This window comes from Apostichopus japonicus, chromosome 6 (assembly GCF_037975245.1).
Source record: "Apostichopus japonicus isolate 1M-3 chromosome 6, ASM3797524v1, whole genome shotgun sequence".
NCBI classification, from domain to species: Eukaryota; Metazoa; Echinodermata; class Holothuroidea; order Aspidochirotida; family Stichopodidae; genus Apostichopus; species Apostichopus japonicus.
This window is the reverse complement of record NC_092566.1, coordinates 14,252,501-14,273,916: the sequence shown is the minus strand read 5'-3', so window position 1 is coordinate 14,273,916 and position 21,416 is coordinate 14,252,501. Positions and strand designations below refer to the sequence as shown.

The 21,416-nt window shown below is 35.6% G+C and overlaps 2 protein-coding genes across 2 annotated transcripts in view; one reads left to right on the top strand and one right to left on the bottom strand.

Moving 5' to 3' along the window:
• Positions 1 to 657: 657 nt before the first annotated feature.
• LOC139969056 (alpha-N-acetylneuraminide alpha-2,8-sialyltransferase-like) lies at positions 658 to 20,371 on the top strand. The gene is made up of 7 exons (XM_071973798.1): positions 658 to 964; positions 2,121 to 2,234; positions 5,756 to 5,903; positions 14,092 to 14,198; positions 16,963 to 17,052; positions 19,096 to 19,331; positions 19,566 to 20,371. Exons 1-7 carry the CDS (start codon positions 744 to 746, stop codon positions 19,805 to 19,807), a joined length of 1,158 nt encoding a protein of 385 aa, XP_071829899.1. The 5' UTR covers positions 658 to 743; the 3' UTR covers positions 19,808 to 20,371.
• Positions 987 to 21,416, bottom strand: part of LOC139969059 (alpha-N-acetylneuraminate alpha-2,8-sialyltransferase ST8SIA3-like) — a 32,277-nt gene continuing 11,847 nt past the window's right edge. Inside the window, exon 6 of the mRNA XM_071973802.1 lies at positions 987 to 1,047. Within this exon, the coding sequence (XP_071829903.1) occupies positions 1,002 to 1,047 (46 nt within the window). The 3' untranslated portion in view covers positions 987 to 1,001. The remainder of the gene's footprint in view (positions 1,048 to 21,416) is intronic.

Here is a 21,416-nt window from a genome sequence, read left to right as displayed (position 1 = left end):
ATATGGGTGGTTGAAGTTGAAATCAACCTTCACTTCATGAACCATATTCATTGGGACTGTTGCCTCTATAGTTGACCACAAATAAATTTCTACCTAATGGAAAACAATATAGTGATCTTCTACTCAAGAGCTACCGATATTCATTACAATTTTGAAGGTCAACTAACTTCCATGCAGTGACATTTTTAACAACCCTTTCTTAAACTATATTTATTCCAAATAAATCCCTTATCTCATGAATCCAAGGTGAGAGAGTATAATAGTGTTGCCTGTGTAACAGGTCTGCTAAACAACTTTGCAATACTAGTGTATACCATTATAGTGATGGAACTGGTTAATTGGTAACTCCTCACACTGAGGAAGTTGCAGAGAAACTGAAATTACTAAACTAGAAAATTAAAGCACAGTTTAAACTAGTAAATAACTTACTAGTTTCTGTATTTCGCTCACTATTCTCTTCTTTAGAATATTTTTTGGGATGTCGCTAACACTGTCAGAAGGAGCTGCACTGTTCTATACGAACCATTAGCACGTCATACAGTAAATATATTTGGTGATGAATTTCGACCATATAGTCAGCTTCATGGCTCTAATGGGCTCCCGTAATATGTTCAACAAGACGAGTATATGATGATGGTATGTCTTAGTCGATTACGTTTCATATGAATAACATATAACGTTATGCATGTCGATCAAGCAAGGTCGTGTATACGGAACACTACGTCATTGGAAGCATAGCAAACATGGAAAGCCTTTTTCGAATGAAACGTATTACAATTTTTCTAACATTATGTGCTACTTGGGTTGTAGCCATCGGATGGTTGTCTGTCGAATTTTACGTAATACCTCATATAAGTAGAATTTATGACGATATGCACATCCCTTATAGATGCGTAGACAGTTGGGTGAACGTGAACATCAGTGAAGAAGGCAACTTTCAACGCAAACATGTAGGCGAGGAAAGGTAAGAAAGAATCAAAACGATGCAGTAGTTGTTTGCTTCATTCTCTTTTTCCTTCTTCTTCTTCTTCCGTCTGCTTGCTTGTTCTGCGAAAAAGAACCAAAGGGAACTTGCAAGTAAATTGTCTTGAATCCTTTTTCTAATATGAAAGTTAAAAGGTACTGAAATGGAAGAAACTAAAAACGATTCAAAATATCGGGGTTCGTCAACAAAAATGCAAGATCTTTCGTTTCCTGTAGTTGGTTGAAAGCCGTTTCTTGCGCAATTATTGTTTCGGACAATATTTAAAGGCAGAACGGTAAGTGGTTGGTGTCGTTGGTTAATTAGAACCCTGATGCATATTCATCAATTGACAAGTTAGGCGATGTGAAGGCAATGGCGTGTGCCTTGTTGAGGGGGAAGGGGATCCTAACTTTCTCCGACTGAGGTATAGGTAACGGCATGAACCTTTAAGGCCCTCTATATAAGTGGCCGTAGGCAGATCAAGGATTTTATACAAGAGATGCGTAGCCCTGCCAGGATAGATGAAGCGGTCTCACAAGAAGAAGCGTATGAGGTTCCTTTCCCAAAGTTTGACGTAAAATGGTGGCATTCTGAGGCACATTTAGACTATTAATTAAGTCTATAATTATATGACATTGTTAAATGTATCTTTTGCTTATAAATACACTTGAAGTACTGACTGAACGACTAAATGTTTTCCGGGCATAGACTGGCAATGGAGGTGAGGGCCATGGCCCTCGAGGAAGGTTGTTATAGTTACCACAGTAAACATTTTTGGCGATATCAAAAGAATGATCTTTTCAATATATATTTCTTTACACTACATTGGTTTAAATTAATGTTGGCAGCGACCACTGCAATTACCTTCATGCAGTGTGTACATGGAATGACAAATACTTCAGACGCAAGCTACGTGCTTGGATTTGCTAATGGCCTCACTCATAGGGGTTCTTGCTCGTACTTAAAGCAGTCGGATGTATTCCTCCCCTACTCCCCTCCCCCCCCCCCTCCCCTCCCTAGCTCTACTTTTGAAATCCTGTGTACGGCCCTGCAATACATAGTACAAATAGCACTATTTAAATGCCTTAGATTTCATTGGTAAATCCAAACACCGATTTTTCAGAGTTCATATGAATTTTATAAAATTTTATTACAGCAATATCTACAGAAGAGTCGCGGTCCTGAGTGACCTGAACGAAAGTCTCTTGCTCTACGGAAAGATTTTGCAACTTGAACACTCTTTCAACAAGACAAATGTAGAATCATTCAGGTCAGTGAAACATGACTTATATACAGCAATAATACGTCAAATAAGAGGAATTATACCGTATAATAACGTCACCAAAGGCGAAGGAAATAGCGATTTTGATCGATATCGCGGTGGCAAAAAGAATGAAAGCGCACCCATCCCAACTCTCTTAAAAGTTTAGTAAGAAATTAAATATATACATATATATTATGCAAACATGTTATTACTGACACTGTGAGACGTTTGTAAAACTGACAAATAACAACCTCATTTTCACCTACAATATTCAAGCTGTTGTCTGATATAATGTAATGCTACGCATTATCAATTAGCTCTCTATTCTATAATCTACAGAAAGAAACTGATATAAATTACTGTTCACGTGCTTGTGTTTATGTATATATGTTGGTAACTTTTTGATTAAAAATAGGTTGCTATTTTTAGAAAAGGATACATTATCACCGATTATTCTGGTTTCGCTTTCTCCCCCTCCGCCTCTCTCTCCACCTCCGCCTCTCTAGCTTCACCTCCCTCTCTGTCTATTCCATTGTTTTTTGGTTTCGTGGGGAAGGGGGGAGGGTTCTCATATATATGCGTTAGATAGATTAGTGCCAAGTTTTCAATTTGATAGATGTACTTCCGTGTTTTCACAACATATGTTTGCTTTGTATTATATTTCCCATATAAACGGATCCATCTTCAATAACGAAAGAAGGAAATATTGAAAAGACGAGACAAAGGGGCTAAATATTAAGAAGAGATGGTCACACTTGCATTGAAGAATATTGAACGCAATCATAGAACTGATGCATATTGATATTACCAAATATAATAATATGTTGGTTTGGTCATATTTTAACAAATAGTTAAACACATTAGCAACCGTCGGCCTCTCTGTTCACCTAATATTTTTTCTATATGTGAAACTTTAAAAATGACAAACTTTTTTTGTAACAAAGCTGTCACCAACAGAATTTAAACAGCTTCATGTAGCATTTTAAAACCAATACAAAAATGGAAATTCATGCTTTTATGTGTCTTCATGTTACTAACGATTAAATTAGTTTGAACAGCCGTGTTAAGAAGTGTTCAATGTAATATGCTACATCAAGAAACACTACTACAGAATGTTACACAATTAGGCAAACGTGTTATTACTAACATGTTTGTAAGAACTGACAAATAACAACCTCATTTCACCTACAATATTCAAGCTGTTGTCTGACATAATGTAAAGCTACGCATGATCAATTAGCTATTCTATAAGCTATAGAAAGAAACTGATGCAAATTACTGTCATTAACAAATATGCTGCTATTTTTAGAAAGGATACATTGTCACTGATAACTCTGGTTTCTCTTTCTCTCTCTCCGCCTCTCTCCCCACCCACCTCTCTGGCTTCACCTCCCTCTCTTTCTATTCCATTGTTTTGTTTCGGTTTCGTGGAGAGAGAGGGGGGGTCTAAGATATATGCGTTCAAACTTCAAAGTTCAAAAGACAGATTAGTGCAAAAGTTTAATTTTGATAGATGTACTTCCGTGTTTTCACAAGATATGTTTGCTTTGTATTATATTTCCCATATATAAGGATCCATCTTCAATAACGAAAGAAGGAAATATTGAACAGGCAAGACCTTGGTTTTATTGTTAACTTGTTTCACTCAAAGATGTCTATTAATGTTTGGTATTTCAAACAGCTTCAAACCCTACAAAAATATAAATAAATTAAGCTTTTTGTGAAGAAGCCTAGACGTTATCCGACTTACCTCTTAAACAGAGTAAAAAAATTGCGTATGATCAAGGAAATCCATTACTATTATATGGATTGGTTTGTTTATAACCATTGCAATAACAAGTTACCAAATTTTATTTCTGCTGTTTTAAGCCATTCTAATGTTTTTAATTACTCCATCATAACTCGTAATAGGAATTTATTTAAAGTAGCGTGTCATCACAATCAGCACGGCAAATTGCTTGTTAACAAAACATTTACAATGTATGGCAGTCTTTGTCTCAATCTGTTAATTCTGCTAAGTTTTGGAAGTCGTTTCCATGTAAACTCAAGGATGATCTTCTCAACAAGTACATGTAAACATGTTGACTTTAAACTGTGGTCATTAAATACCACACTCTACTTTTCTTTCCCCTCTAAACGTAATTTAAGCGTTTCTTTGTTTCTTATTTCTACTTGGTCACTAGCTGAGATGTTTTTCTAGTGTCCTCAATATGTTACCCTTATGTGTAATGTTAGTTTTGTATTAATCTTGTACAAACATATCAGAAATAAACTTGAAATTGAAATATTTAAATTTAAATAATGAGTCGTGACATGGTCGTATAACTGCGCATGAGCAGACTGGACTCGAACGGGTAAACGTCAAGAAACTCAGATACACTTTCAGTGTTACGAAATTGTTTAATATATAAATAATTTGAAAGACAATGATAATTTTTGACGAGATAAAGTCACAAATAGCAACTCAAAAGGACAATACATTTTCAAAACTATATATTCTCCTCCATAACCTATATGCTAACAATACTCTCAGATATTCATTTGCATAGGTGATTGTTGTACGTCACTAATTTATCTACATGTAAATAGTTTAGAAAATGAGATTTGAGATCCAGCTATTGGAAGGTATATTTCCCTGAACACTTAGTCTTTAGCATAACTGTAAACGAAGGGACGTTCTAGTCCAATATAATGGACACAAACTCTACCGTGCCAAGAACTTTCTCGGGCTTCGACCTACAGGACTCGCCCGCCGTGCCAACCGTGCAAATACTTTGTACTATGTTATGTAACCCTTTATGTTGTAGATTATAGTATACACTGCACGGTCCAAGCGTGAACATACAGATGACCATAGGGGATATTCCGGCACAGCCCTTTTCTCTAGAATGGTAAAAAAAATCTAAAACAAATGCAAAACATGCAATTTTGGGATGTTAACAAGTTAAAAAGAAGCGTTGATCGCTTGCATAGGGGAACGGCGTAGTTACTGTTCGTCCAGGGGCCAAGCATGAGGATGGACCCCTTAAAGTGAGCGAATAGAGTAAATGCTAGCACGGGGAGAAACCATTTTCTGAGGGCTGGGGCTTTGTCTTACCATGGAACCCTTGTGTATGAGCCTCGTGATAGTGTAATTAAACTAGTGTTAGGCCTAGTCAATTATTTACCTCTTCAACTTTAGAATTAACCATATTCCTGCTGTACAAGAAGTTCTGTTCTAATATAGTAAATGTATTTTCTTAGCATAACCACAGATGCACAACGAAATTCGGTTTCTATGCACATTGTGATTGTATTGAACCTGTCTTTTTTGAACGAAATTTGCTATGTGTACACCGTTTATGGATAGGCTCGGGGCCCGTGAGGTCTCCCACTTTCAACTTCCTGGCGTTGCGCCGCTGTGAGTCGTACAATAGTGAGATAAACATTCACAGAGTAATGATAGGAAGTATTTTATTGGTTTTAGTGTCTTCTCATGTATCGGTTTGAGATCTAAATCTACTATTCTTTATTATTATCTTTAACAGAACCGAAATCTACAAGGAGTTGGGCACAAATGTGACCAAATTATTGTATTTGACCAAAGAAAATTCTCCAAAAGGTCATAAATTGAGATATTACGTATCTACCAACGGATCCTTTGATACTTCGTCAGTGTACGATAAACTACCAAAGGTAAGAGAAATAGACTAAGAGAAAAGACCTGGGAAAATATGATCAACAATCAACCCCATCTCTAACCAACGTTTGATACCATAAATAATAACCATATACAACCGATACATCATCAACAGGTGGTTATTAGTCGCAAATCGTGGTAAATGATTTTTGCAACTGGATGTTATACACGGGAGCTGCTATGACGTGGAAATTGTTCACAATTGAAGAGGTGGAGTTAGTATACCAGACCATATGTTACTTGAGCAATAGTGATCATTAGAATTTCAATCTGTAGATAATACATGTCTATAATTGTTGTCTTCATGGTCTGATCAATATTTTTTCCGATGCAATACCCTGAAGTCGGACCTGGGATCAAAGGGTCGCCGAATCATAAAATCTGCCCTCTAAATTTAGCAGTGTAGGGTAGTAGGTCTTTGATAACTTACAATAATGTCAGTGGTAGATAACCAATGTTTGCGATATTTTGGGCCTACACTGAACAAAATTACACAATATTACGCTAAAGATTACACATGATTCAGCTATTTGTCGTTTATGAACAGTGAGTACCCTGGTACTACCAGAGGTCAAAGGCCACTTGACCATACATATTGGTTCGTAAACCGAAAGTACAACATCATAGCCAAATATAGAGCGTTACATGAATAGATGAGAAACACATTGCTCATAGGGATCACGAGATGGTGACTGTTTGAAGAAGTAACTGATTAGTCTGTTTGTTTGCCTATCAGCTTCTTTCATCCCATAAATGTCACATATAAGGTGACTTGCTTGATAAAAATTAATGTTGTTGGATCATCAAACGTGTTAAACTCGTCGTTACGTGTTAATACAGAAAGATATACATGGAATCAAGAGTTTGCATTATTCCACGTATTTTAAGAGTATTAATAGTTACGTGCACCAGTAAACTAAATGGGTAACCCCGAGAAAAGTCCATGAAGGTAATTAACTTGTGTCACCCATCTATTCATTCACACAAGGTTGTCACAGAATACAGCATTCACATAGTTGTGGCGTTCTTGTAGGGATGCTAGTGCAACGATACTAAGTATCGTCCGGAACACTTGTAGCTAAGCCGGTTACACATTCTTACCCCTCGGTCAATCTAAATTATTTGTCACGCAAATACTTACCTCGATCTCGCTCCAGAATGAAACCGAATTGCTTTTTATACAGGTAAACACACATGTAACCTTAGTAGCAGTGTTTACAATCGTTCTTTTCGATAACCTAATCTAGTGAGGCTGTATTATTACAAGTGCTTTGAAATCCAATATGTTTCACTGCAGCGACGTAGCCAGGAATTTGAAAGGGGGGAGCACTTTTTGCGATTGATATGGATTTTCAAAGTTGTAGGCACGACTATCTGAGCGGAGCGCCACCATCGGTTGGCGCGGAGCGTACAAGAAAATTTTTGGTTTTACAAACCCCCCAGATGGCCGGAAACGGCCCTTCCCGAGTGTTCATTCTGGTTCCCTGGACTCTTGCTAACTTGAGACACCTCATTCAATATCACTTTTAAACCCAAAAAACAAATGAGTTAAAATAGAACGTAATTCAATACTACATAATTGTATTTAAAATTAGCAAGGTACATGTACAGAGTAGTCTTACGTTTCAACTTCTGATACTTATAGATACAAAGATAGGCCTGAAATGTCTTTGATACAACTATAGCCAGTAATTGTCTTTGATACAACTGTAGCTATTAATGTCTAATTCAATACTACATAATGTATTTAAAATTAGCAAGGTACACGTACAGAGTAGTCTTACGTTTCAACTTTTGATACAAAGATAGGCCTGAAATGTCTTTGATATAACTATAGCCAGTAATTGTCTTTGATACAACTGTAGCTATTAAATGTTTAAGTTAGCCTAATAAGAGAAGGCGAGAGGTATCCGACGATTGCAATCTGATGCAAATTTCTCAACTGTTTTCTCAACTGAAATATTATCTGCGTAAACGGGTTCTTAACTACATGTTAACAAACTGACAAGATCGGATCCTAGTCTTTTTTGGCGGGTATAGAGTGTTGAATGAAACGGCACGCGATAGAAATGACAGCCTACTGTAGATGACAGAAGAATAGGTCACCTAATTTAGCCATATTCTTGCTACGTTCATTTCAATAGTTTTTCCTGTCTATAGACTCTTAAACTCGTCCAGCAAGCTTATCGATTTGAATTATGGGTGTTTTTAAAAAAAAGATAACTTGGCCAAAAAAATGTAGGCCCAGGCCTACAGTGCTACATACTGGCTACGCCCCTGATCATATGATATCATAATCAGCAGATTTTGTTTCCTGTTTGAATTCTTTTACATGTTCTTTTACATAATATATCAGAAAGACAAACATAGTGCTCTTTTACAATTTTTCCAGTAGGATGATTCTTGTTTATTGTCCAATGTCTGGACTTTAATACATTTGACGAACTTAACTGATGGACAATATAAACTTTCATATTTTGTAATATTGCCAGATATGCAGTGGCCTAAAAACAAATATCGTTATCGCAGTGTATTAGCAGTGTAATAATTATTACAGGAAGTGCGTATCACGTACAATTGCTAGCTTAGCTTCATAACATGCTGTTCGTGCAACACCTTAGGACGACTCATAGAACGAACGTTGTCGACGTTGTTGTGCATACAGTTCGTGACATTCCATAGAGTGCGGCTAGGTAGGCAATATGTATTTTATTACACAGTGGCCAACTGTAGGCTTGTAATTGGCTATAAGCTAAATTTAGCTAATTGCATCTGCCAAACTAAGTAAGTAGTTGAATCAGTAGGCGTGAATGTTACTACGATTACAATCGAGTTAACGGAGCTGACGAGTATTCAAGATCAAAAGAGCACTGACAAAATACCATGCTAAAAACGGCAGTTTAAAAAAAAAATCGACACTGAAAGGGGGGAGCGGTCGCTCCCCCTGCTCCCCCCCCCCTCCTGGCTACGTCCCTGTTTCACTGTATAGTTTTGAAAAGGAATTATTTAGACTGGATGAAATAAAAACTGGCCTCAATTATATGCTGGTTGTGAAGATGACAGTGTCGTTTTAATATATTTAATGTTAAAACAAATGTTAGAACGTAATATACTGTAGTTTACATCAAGACCGCTTTATGCTGAGATTAACAGACATTGGCATTTCGACTGCAAATTTTGTGTCAAGAAAATATCCGAAAAGTTAAATGCAATTTTTGACCTGCAACCGTCAGCCGCGTCCATAGCCTAGTGGTTAGCGTGTTTACATATAAAGCGGGAGGCACGGGTTCGAATCCCGGTGGAGGCTGGAAGGTTTTTCACTGTTCTTGATTTTCCAACTCACTTCAATTATATATATATATATATATATATATATATATATATATATATATATATATATATATATATATATATATATATATATATATATATATATATATATATATATATATATATATATATATATATATATATATATATATATATATATATATATATATATATATATATATATATATATATATATATATATATATATATATATATATATATATATATATATATATATATATATATATATATATATATATAGCAGAAGGCCCGTGGTTCGAATCCCGGTGGAGGCTAAAAGTTTTTCACTGTTCTTGATTTTCCAACTCATCCGGGTTATCCGGGTACCCGGGTACCCGCCCGACACGATACTATCCGGTTCCTAATTTATTACCCGAATCCTACGCAAAGTGTTTTTTTTTTTTTTTTGCAAACCGACGTTTAGGCAGATTTCCCATTGACTTAGTGTGTTGCTAGGCTACCATGTGGTCGAAGATAACAGCAATAACGAAAGTACCGGTTTGACGCGATACTACCCGGTTCCTAATTTATTACCCGAATCCTACGCAAAGTGTGATATTTTTGCGCCCCCAGCCTCCCCCCCCCCCCCGGTTCCTACGCCCTTGATAACGAAGGTATTCCATGGATATCTTATAATTGCGTCACAATTTCAGCGGTATAGGCTAGATTTCCCCCATTGACTTAGTGTGGTGTTAGGCAACCATGTGGTCGAACGTAACAGTAATAATGAAAGTATTCCATGGATATCTTATAATTGCGTCACAATTTCAGCGAATAAACAGATGGTTAGGCCTAGCTATATTTCTCATTGACTTAGTGTGGTGTTAGGCTACCATGTTGAAGAAATAATTATTTATTCGTTCGTTTATTTCATAAAAGGAAAGGCTGACAAGGAATTTTACGAGATGTTTATGGATTATAAACGGATTAACTAAAAAATATTCATCGCAAGTGGCTTTTTACTAATCGTATATTCCAAATGCGATCAAATTGCGCGAATCGCGCGATCTCGCGGCTAATGCGAACCCTGGGCCTGCATAATATAGTAGTAGTAGTAACAACTGTTTAAGAGCTAAATTGGATATTTGTAGGCCTATGGTCTGATAGAGGTGGAGAGCAAGCATTAGCAGCGGCGGCAGTGCGATGTTAGTAGTGATGTTAATTATATGAAGTTATTAACAAGTTAATGAAAGAAACAAAAGCAAATAGAATTATTGAGGAAGGTTTTATACCTTATCTTACATGTACGTATTTGAACATGAAAACATTGTCAGTAGAGAATATAATTCATTTATTAAAGCATCCAATATGTAATTTCTTGAAAATCGTGATACACGAGTGTAAACAATTTTTTCCCGGGTACCCGGATACCCGACGGCCGGGTAACGGCTCTCGGGTACCCGGTTCCCGATTTTTGGACCCGTGTAAACACTAATATATATATATATATATATATATATATATATATATATATATATATATATATATATATATATATATATATATATATATATATATATATTCATTTGCCTTTGTCGTTCACCTCTATTTCATTAACAAAAGTCTGTTCAAAGTATATCTTTCGAGATCCGGCTTTAGGATATCACAAATGATTTCGAGTTGGTTTGCATCAGTTTGATCTCTAAAGCAAGGCAAATATGTCACCAAAACAGAACTAGTATTGTTCGATACAAGTGACAAACGCCTATACAGTGGAATTACGACCTTCCTTGCCGGTTTCAAACCTCTGGACATACAATCAGCGTCCATAGCCTAGTGCTTAGGTAGTCCGCATATAAAGCAGGAGGCCCGGGTCGAAACTCGGTGGAGCCTGGAAGTTTTGTCACTGTATGGATTTCCAACACACTACAATTTCAATTACACATATATATAAATGTATATATATATATATATATATATATATATATATATATATATATATATATATATATATATATATATATATATATATATATATATATATATCATAACGGAAAGTTTTAGACCAAAACGCTCACAGCGAAAACTGAGAATTGGCTGTGCAGCAAGCACAGCCTTGCGGTTTTTCTGCTGACCGACTTCCCCCCTCTGCTCTGTGGACAATCACGCGACGGCGGAGAGCGTCAGGGACTGTTCCATTATACATAAGGGGGTTAATACCAATGTAATACTAGGCCGAACCCCCACTACGACTTGTACTTGAATTAGTCTATAGGCTACAGTATCAGTAATAGTGTCTTATACGCAGCTAGTATAGACCTTACACTGTAAGGCTATATTGCGTGCTAAACAGTACAGAACTATAGACTTTAGAACAACTACATACCCCACAAACTGTGGTTTGGTACGCTCCAACTAAGTTGTTTCATCGCTTGGTCAGATTCAGGTTCAAAAGGATACAGAAAATGTCACTTTGGAGGTATTATTTTCAACCGAAATTACAATTAATTGAATGAATAACGTCTTCTGAAAGTTACAGAGAAGCATTTTGAGTTAAATCTAACAATAACTCAGGATATCACAATCAAACGAAGACAACAACAACACTTCTTGAATGCACATTCACCAACGTGTGCTAAGTACAGTATTGTGACGTCATGTCGATTGAGAACAAAGGGAAACAGAAGGAATATCCCTGATTTCTTTTTAGTTTGCAATTTGGCGTAAGGTTCTCATTGGTCAATTTAGTTAAGAATCGGTAGAAAACGTGATGAATATTCATAGTTTAATTCACCGTTTGTACTGGGATTATAGGACTTCGCATACAAAAGTTACGGTGCAAAAAGAGCCCACGCAGTGCGGAAAAACTAGGGTTTTCAAGTGTACTCTCATTGAAAATATCCTAAAATCACTTTTTTAATTAAAAATTCGCGTAAGGTTATATATATATATATATATATATATATATATATATATATATATATATATATATATATATATATATATATATATATATATATATATATATATATATATATATATATATATACATATACATATAAATATAAATATGTTTATACATATGTATGTATATATGTTTATATAAATATTCTAGATCTCATCTTTAGATAACATTTAGACAACAAAAGACTTTTGACAGAGTTCATGTTACCAAAGTACGAAATCAATTATAGTTTGGAGCACTTTAAAAGTGAGTTACATTACAGGCCGTTATAAATACGGCATATACGGGTTCGAATCCAGAACTTGCAAGATGCACGTTGATATCAAAAAAATTATAATAATAATTATTTAAAAAAATCATATTATATATACCCTGTTGTGTAGTCGTATTTTAATTTGACGTATAATAAACTCAACTTGGTTAGGCCATCAAAGCTGCAAAAAAATTTATCCCCTAATTCTTCTTCCAAACAACTTCCGGATTTTGCATAATTAGATGTGTGTTTATAGCATAATTATATACACCTTTCATATATTCTTAATTCAGTAAGTCCATATTTTATACTGATTTTTTTATTGCTTCCATATCTGTCTCTAACTGATGTCTTCATGGTCTGATAAATATTTCTTCCTCTGCAATACCCTGAAGTCGGGCCTGGGTACAAAGGATCGACAGACAATAACATATTTCCTCTAAATTTAACAGTGTAGGGTAGTAGGCCTATAACGTACAATAATTGGTAGATATTGGTAGATGTGGGTTCTGGCCACTTTCAGAATTGAAGCACTGACAATTAAGTTCTGCACTTGCAATGTTCCTAGCTATGATGAAGAAGTAACACACTAGTCTGTTCGTTTGACTATCAACTTTCTTGTTAATATAAGTGTCATATTATATACCTTTGTAATGTATCTTTAATTATGTGCCTGGAAAGTAACTTATATGTAAATTATTGCTTGACTTCTGTTTTCCTCGATCCTGGTACTCGAGTCGTGTGTAGGAAACTTCGAAGAGGTTTTGTGTTTAAACATGGTCAGTGTATACGAAACTACCAAAGGTAACATAAAGTATTTAGGGGATAGTCTAAGTAGATTTTAAAATATCGACAATCGGTTAAAACGAAGATTATGCATAGAATGTGCTGCACTTAGTCAACATTGATTATTATTTGTGAAAACTCTTTGCCATCCAGAAGAAATAAAAAAAAAAAACAATACAGCTGAATGTAATCTTCAGGACGGTATACTCATGTGTCCTGCAATGCAATCAATGCGGTTAAAAGCGCAAAAGTCAACCTTTCAACGTACAGAGTGAAAACATCACCTTATTAGACTCATATTGCAGGTAAAATAGCAATAAGCAAATTTAGCTCTTGGATGTTAAGGTTCATTGAAATCCATTGTATACGTTTGTGTGCCTTTCAAAAATGCGTATATGATCTTTGTCAGATCTGGTTTTCAGATAACATTTAGTGACAGAAGTAAATCACTTTTAAGCAAGACTGTTGACAGTTTTCTTGACACCAAAGTAATAACTAAATTATAGTTCGGAGCATTTTGAAGCGATTTAAATACAGGCCGTTATAAATACGGCTTGTACGGGTTCGAAACCAGAACTTGTCATATGCCCGTCGAAAATGAATAGATAACAATTGCATATTATATATATACAATGTCATGTGATGCATTTTAATTTGACGTTTAATTAAACACCTTCATCGATCTTCAATTTAGTTAGGCCATCTAAACTGCGAAATATATTTATCCCCAAATTCTTGTTCCTAACACCTTCCCGTTTTTGCATAATTAGATGTGTGTGTATACACCTTTAGAAAGCTTTCATATGTTCTTAATTCAGTAAGTCAATATTTTATAGTGATTTTCTTTATTGCTTCATATCTGTATTCATATTATCTTTTTCATGTTTAGAACTCTACATTTGATAGATTAGACCGGTGTCACGTGATAGGAAACAGTGGTTCCCTCCTGCATTCTAATTGTGGCAAACAAATCGACGATGCTGATTTCGTGTACAGGTAAGGTAGTTGGTATATATCTATATAAGCTAATTGTCAGTATAGTACTCAAATGTAGTGACAACTCCATTTCACCCATTTCGCTATTATTCACCTTGCTGACATCTGCGATTTGGCTCAGCTGATCTAAACATGCATAAATGTTATTTCCAATAGGTGTCGTTCATTCATTGAGACACGTAAAGCCTACACAGAGAGACCCAATTTTATATAGATTACTGTAGATACCATTACCATGTGCATGGACAAACAACACATGTCGAAAACACCGTACCCCTGGCAGAAACACTACATTGTTTTATCATGGTAAATAAAGAATATAAACTCTTTTAGAATAACAGAAGAAAAATCAGTATTGTATATCAGTATATAATCAGTATATCAGTATGTTACAATTTAACAGCTTTATGTCGGTTAAAATATATACATATAGTATGCCGTTTCATATATGTATGTAAGAAATCAAATCGATTTGCCTAACTCGATATTAATTTGGGGTTAAGCAACAGTCAACCGTGCGTTTATCACAGGATAATGCACGAACGCGATTCAGTTTAACCTCAGAATATTACAATTTCATAACAAACTTTGGAAGAAAAAAACAGAATTTTTCTGGCAGTAGAGTTTCCAGGAAATGTCTGTAATTTCAATCTGCAGATAATGTAGGTAAATTAAATGTTTTATGATACAGTTTTTTTCCTTGGCATGATAAAAGTCTTTGTCCGTAATATTCCTACATGACGACCGTTATTTTACACTGTATTCTATGTTAAATAATCAGTCTGAAAACGTTATTTATAGTGTTTCTTGCAATGTCTATATTTTCCTGTAAAATAAATATATGGTGAATGTTATATTACTGTATCTTCTACAGTTTAAAATAATAAACAGTTTTAAGTGTTATGTTTACACAGTTGTTTCCTTGCAATAATTGGGTTTTGTCTGTAAAACTAATGTATGGTCGCTGCATTATATTGTACGTTAAATAGATTTAAAAATGCAGATAAGCAAAGGACAAGGAGGGTTACAGTAATATTTTGTCACATAGCAGGTTAAAAGGGGGTTTAATTTAAATTGTCTTTTATATTCACAAGAAAGTTTTTCACACAAATTTAACTTAAGTCACTCTATTAATTACAGATTTGACATGCTACATCATGTTTACGCAACTGCAAATGTAGTGCATGCATACCCAAACATGTATCAATTACAGTCATTATCACACCTGGCTGTTTAATAGAATTACTGATTATCAATGAGATTATTAAAAAAGGAGAAGACAAATTATTATTCTCTGAAACGTGTTTAAACAGCTTCAACACTTGTTCAAACATACTTTTGAATGCCAAAAGCTTAAATCATATACATAAGACTGAACGTCATACAGCATACGCTGATTGAGGAGGTTTGGGATTTGCTCCAGCCTCCCTTTTTGAAAACAAAAGTTTTGCTATACAGACCATACTTTCATTGGTTGGAAATGTGCTCATAATTCCGTATGTGGCCAAAATTTTCTCTTTGGGTTACTTCAGGAAATTCTGAAAGTTTCTCAATTATAACAGATAATAAAGCTAGCACCAGAGTGCTAACACCAGCTAACACCAGCTAGCACTGGAGTGTTAGCTCAGTGGATAACGCCGGTGCCTTTCAATCATACTAAGGTCCCCGGTTCGAGTCACTCCCAGATTAATGTATTTCGTCGAGTTACAGAGTTGTTGAACATTAACAATTCATAATCATGGACGTTAAATATGAATGTAAGAGTCTGACTTCGGTCAGCTTGCGGCTTTGATAAACCTATGAGGCTTCTTCGCGAATTCCTGCTTGCAGTAGGATCTAAAATACATTAAACAGAAGGTTTAACACTTGAGACACTGCTCCACTACTTCTATTGTTCCTCGCCCTTTCTATTGCTCTACAAGGGTTTTTCCATCTATGTTACAGATACACTTGATGTATGCGAAGTTCACTCAAGTTCACTGCATTATGTGACTACAGGGTGTAGTCTTCACTATTCATTGCTTCACTTTCATGCTTTCGGCATCCGTCATCCACTCGTGTTTTCAATGCTGTTTTGTCATTCACAACTCTAGAGCTAAAGACAATCAACCTGGTAATTGTGGGTTGGATTTCATTCTTTTCTTTTATCATACGGTAACGTTCCTGCTTTGTACAGTGGTACAGTGTTTCTAACTTCAGGTAAATTTCCATAAAACATTCTTCAATTCCAATTTACATGCATTTAGATTGCAAAGACAAAGTACCTATTTGTAAACTACATGTGTAATACTTCTGTAAAAGGCACAGAATTTTATTTGTTAGTATAAAAATAAAAACTGACATATTTTGGAAAATTTTACAGGATATTCCTGTACATTTTCATTGGAGGTAAAAATACTACTATTTTTTGGTAAAATACTTGCTGTACATAGGTTTACATGTAGTTATTAAAAACAAAAGGTCTCAGTAAAATGTCTCAGTTCTATGTAACTGGGCAAATAAGATAACAATAATTACAATAATTAGGCTATACAATGCTGAATAATCGGACAGAGTACTCTGCTCCAAGATAGACGCCAATCAATCAAACGTATAGGATACACATACGGTATACACGGAAGACTATGGTTTGTGATCTAACTGACCAATCTAGCCGTAACAGTATACCAAATGGATAAGACTAATTGGATTAGCATGGTTACAGTTTTATCAGTATAACCCACCAATTCCAAGCTTCATATTTTCGATTCTTCTGCTTTTTCAGATGTAACGCAGCACCATTGAAACCTTTTGCCGCCGACGCAGGAAATGAAAGCAATATCACTTCATTTAACCCATCCATATTTGGAAAAAGGTTCGTAAATTATTTAGTACTCTGTTAAGGAAGTAAAAATCACGTTTCACTTGTATGATCTTTTACTGATTTCAACACGTGGCAGTACATTTCCGTCATTGAAACCTTTTGTCGTCGACGCAGGAAATGAAAACAATATGACTTCATTTAACCCATCCATATTTGAAAAATAGGTTCGTGAATTATTTAGTATACTCTGTAAAGGAAGTTAAATCACGTTTTACTTGTATGATCTTTTACTGATTTCAACACGTGGCAGTACATTTGCGTCATGCGCCAGGATGCCTCAGTTCTGTTTTGTATATCATGTATACTGTCTTTATTACGAAATAAGCAGATGTGATAGATATGGAATCAAAATTGTGTCTGTTATCCACGTGTATCATCATATCTTCAAGGCTGACGTGCATGTGATTCAGACGTTAACGCTTCAATATGCCGTATGGTTTATTACATAGTTATCTGTATATATAAATCAGCTTAAAACATTAATAGGCCTACATGTTGAGTTTTGCACGTTTTAAGTAATCTCTTTGCGGCGCAAGTGGCACTGTATTTTTAAAATGCAGTTTTCTAAGAAAGTGTAATATGTAAAGAAAAAGGTTTATCCGTTGCAGTTGTGTTAGCTATCAGTCTCTCGGGAAGCTATCAAAAGTTGAAGATGAAATTTGAGCTGTCTTCACCATAATTAGTTTAGTTTCTGATGCTACACGGTTGGATGTTCATGACATTTTGTACATTATCAACCTGCAGTACTTTCCAATTCTCTGAAATCACAATGAAATTCAATAACTTTCTAGTTATGTTTAATTTGTAGAGAAACACTTAGGCCTACATGTATACAAAACAACTCGATTGACATAGAATCACTAGTTGTGTTCACTGGCTCTTATACTTGTTGTAAAAAGCAAAGAATAGGCTACTTCTTAGTTTGATCAATTATACTGGTGTTGTGTGGCCGGCTAGCTCAGTCAGGAATTCATGTTGGGTAAATGGTGATAGGCTATAGAATAACATAACTTAGTAAAATGTTCCCTCGGCAGCTGAGATCAGAGAGAGATAGAGACGTTCCCATAAATTAAGAAGAAGACAAAACTTTTCTTGATTCCTCTGATGATTCTTTACTTGATTGACTTGCGATGAAAATATATAATGAATTTCGAAGTTAAGAGAGCTAGAGATATTATGTTAAACAATAATGGTGCTTCGAAGTGATCACTTAAGAGACAGATATACGTAAGTCCTGGGCTAGCGCAGAGAAGACGTACGGTTCTAGGCCTGAACACGTGTTCACGGTGCTTCTACACAGTAACGGTATGGCAGTATGGAAGGTAAACTAATTAATAATTAACGTAAGCATGCAAGGTGGTGACCTCACTGCTAAAAGTAGCCAATGGGAGCTATTATCTTTAACGTCGGCTGCTAAGCATGCGCCAAGATACAAGTGTCCTAATATAGTAATATTACAGTACTTCACGCGTCATTGTAAACTTGACTTATATGTTGACATAAATGTAGCTTTGTAACAGAGAGCCAAAACAATATAATACAGTAGAAATTGGCGTGAGAAAACACTTGTCCTCTCCGGAGAGCTAAGAAGTAAACAAGTAGTTCAAAGAAGCCATCGACGGGCACCCCGGGGGACCTGAAAATGAAAGGGGCAGGTCAGATATACTATTACATGCATGACACTTGAAAAATACTACTAAGTCTCCTTCAAGCGCAAAAACAAATGTTATTAAATATCTCAGCTGCCTAGTTTTGTCAAACATGTAGATCGTAACTTGAAATATAACAATTACATAAAGCTTTATTTTATTAAAGATCACGAAATGGAAAAGGTTCGTGTTGTATTAGCAGAAACCAAACAAGGAAGTTGACACTTACAAGGCTATTTAAAACGTATATTAAAGGAAATAATGAACAAATGGGATTACCATGGACGATGTTTTAATAACATATCAATTCTTTGTTCTAATTAACGAGTTATGTATAACGTTGCAGGCGTTTTATTCTTCCCTGTTTTTTGTGTATCACTTACAGATATCACGGCTTATCTAACAAAACACACATCGGGAAGTTTATAACAGATATGAAACAGTACCATGGTTACTTGTGGGGAGCCTGCTTAAATTTTGAGGCTTTTGTGAAAATATGTAGGAAAGCAATGGACGCTTACAACATTACAGAAAACAGTTTCGTCCTAGGACATCCGGACCACTTCAAATACTTTAATGGCTTCTGGAGTAAACGAGGATACAAGGGTCGTCTGTCTACAGGTAAGCAGCTCTGTAGCCTTGCACCCACCCCATCCCATCCCACAATTAACTCTACATTATCAGCACCTAATTATCATACGCCCCGCCCCCCTTCATCCCACTACCCCCGGATCCCCTTCCATCAGTTGATTGTAGTCTTTGTGTGTTTAAACCATAATCTGATTCTATCTCTTTACTGCTTACTTAACTTTATATTTATTTAATCTTCATTTTTCCTATTCATTCAATATTTAGGTTTCTATTACGCTAGTGATGCTCTTAGTCGATGCAATGAAGTACATTTGTATGGATTTTGGCCGTTCAAGTCGATCTTTCAGAAGGATGGTCCTCGCAATATAAATTACCACTACTTCGATAATATCTCCTTTCCCGGTACAACAGAGAAGTCTCCTCATACAATGAATAAGGAATTCTCTGTCCTTTTACAACTTCATACTTTCGGAATAATTAAGCTACATTATGGTAAATGTGACTAATAAAAGAGAAATCAAAACCGAGATACAATTTATCCAATTGCAACAGTGATTGGAATCTTGAGCGAGCTGGGAACGGATATCCGGTTGCCAATGCTTTAAACAAAAATGCAGGGTCCCTTTCACAACTAGTTCAAACAGGATGACTTTTTACAAGTTGAGACCAAATTCATTTTGCGGGAACATTTTTCAACGCAACCCTCTCCAGCGTCCTCATGCCACTTTATTCACCGTACCAACCACCAACCACGTATGGTCATGTGACGTACTCCCTTGTAGCACTCAACTCTTATATGTATATTCTATAACAACTAAAGTCATGATCTCATAACTACTACGTCACATAGTCGTAGCCGTGACCGCCGTATGTAATCTGAAGACCTCGACAGTCACATGACCCTCTATGGTTGGAACATTTTCCTACTGTGGAGTGAGAGTTCTAGGTGAATTTTCGTCAATGTTGGAAGAATGTTGTTGCAGTACGTATATGTTATATTCTCCATCGAGTGGTAATGCATATCTGCTGACATAAGCAATTTGTATTCATTAAACAGCTGAAGATTTGAATGATGTGTTGGGTGTTTTTTCAATAATGATTTAAGTAAAAATATTGTGTGTAGTCTGCAGGGACCGACGCTGTATACCATCGCTGTACCATATAATTTCATTGCATAGTATATGCTGGAATGCAAAATGGAATAGTATATTAAGGGTTAGTAATATCAGGTGAAAACAGTGTATCTAATATGATAAAACACGCTGATATACTTAAGGGGTTAATCAACGGTCTAGCGTGCGTTACTCACAGGATTAATGCACGATCGGGGTATAATGCAAGCGATGCACGAGGGCGGAGCGTAGCGGAGCCCGAGTGCATCCAGCGATAGCATTAACACCCGGAGTGCATTAATCATGTATTAATCCCGTTCATTCATACACTACCATTTGTGTGGGGGAAAAATCATAAAACAAAACATTTTTGGTTACATATAACCAAAGATTTATTAAAGTGATGCCCCGTAATTTTGCCGTGCGTTACTCACAGGATTAACCACGGTCAGCTGACCTGAATGGACCAATAGGATTTAGGAATCTTTACTAAGTATGAATGAATAATGATTTACGTAAATCGTTGACTTGATGGTTCCAATAGTGATCTTCATCAATGATGAAACCTAAGTTCTCCATGTAGGACGATTTCTTAATTTTAAAGTCATTTATGAAACACAAAACTATCAAATACGTTGTTAATCCTTACAGTTATTCCATGAAATATTTTAATTCTTTTAACAGAGGTGTAGAGAAAGTTTAGAGTGGTCGAACTAATTCTTTTATTGTGGCTAAAACTTTATGACTCAAATTGGAATAGGATTGATCGTCAATGAAACATTCAAGTGTGTAATTAACAAGTTCTATCTATCTATCTATCTATCTATCTATCTATCTATCTATCTATCTATCTATCTATCTATCTATCTATCTATCTATCTATCTATCTATCTATCTATCTATCTATCTATCTATCTATCTATCTATCTATCTATCTATCTATCTATCTATCTATCTATCTATCTATCTATCTATCTATCTATCTATCTATCTATCTATCTAT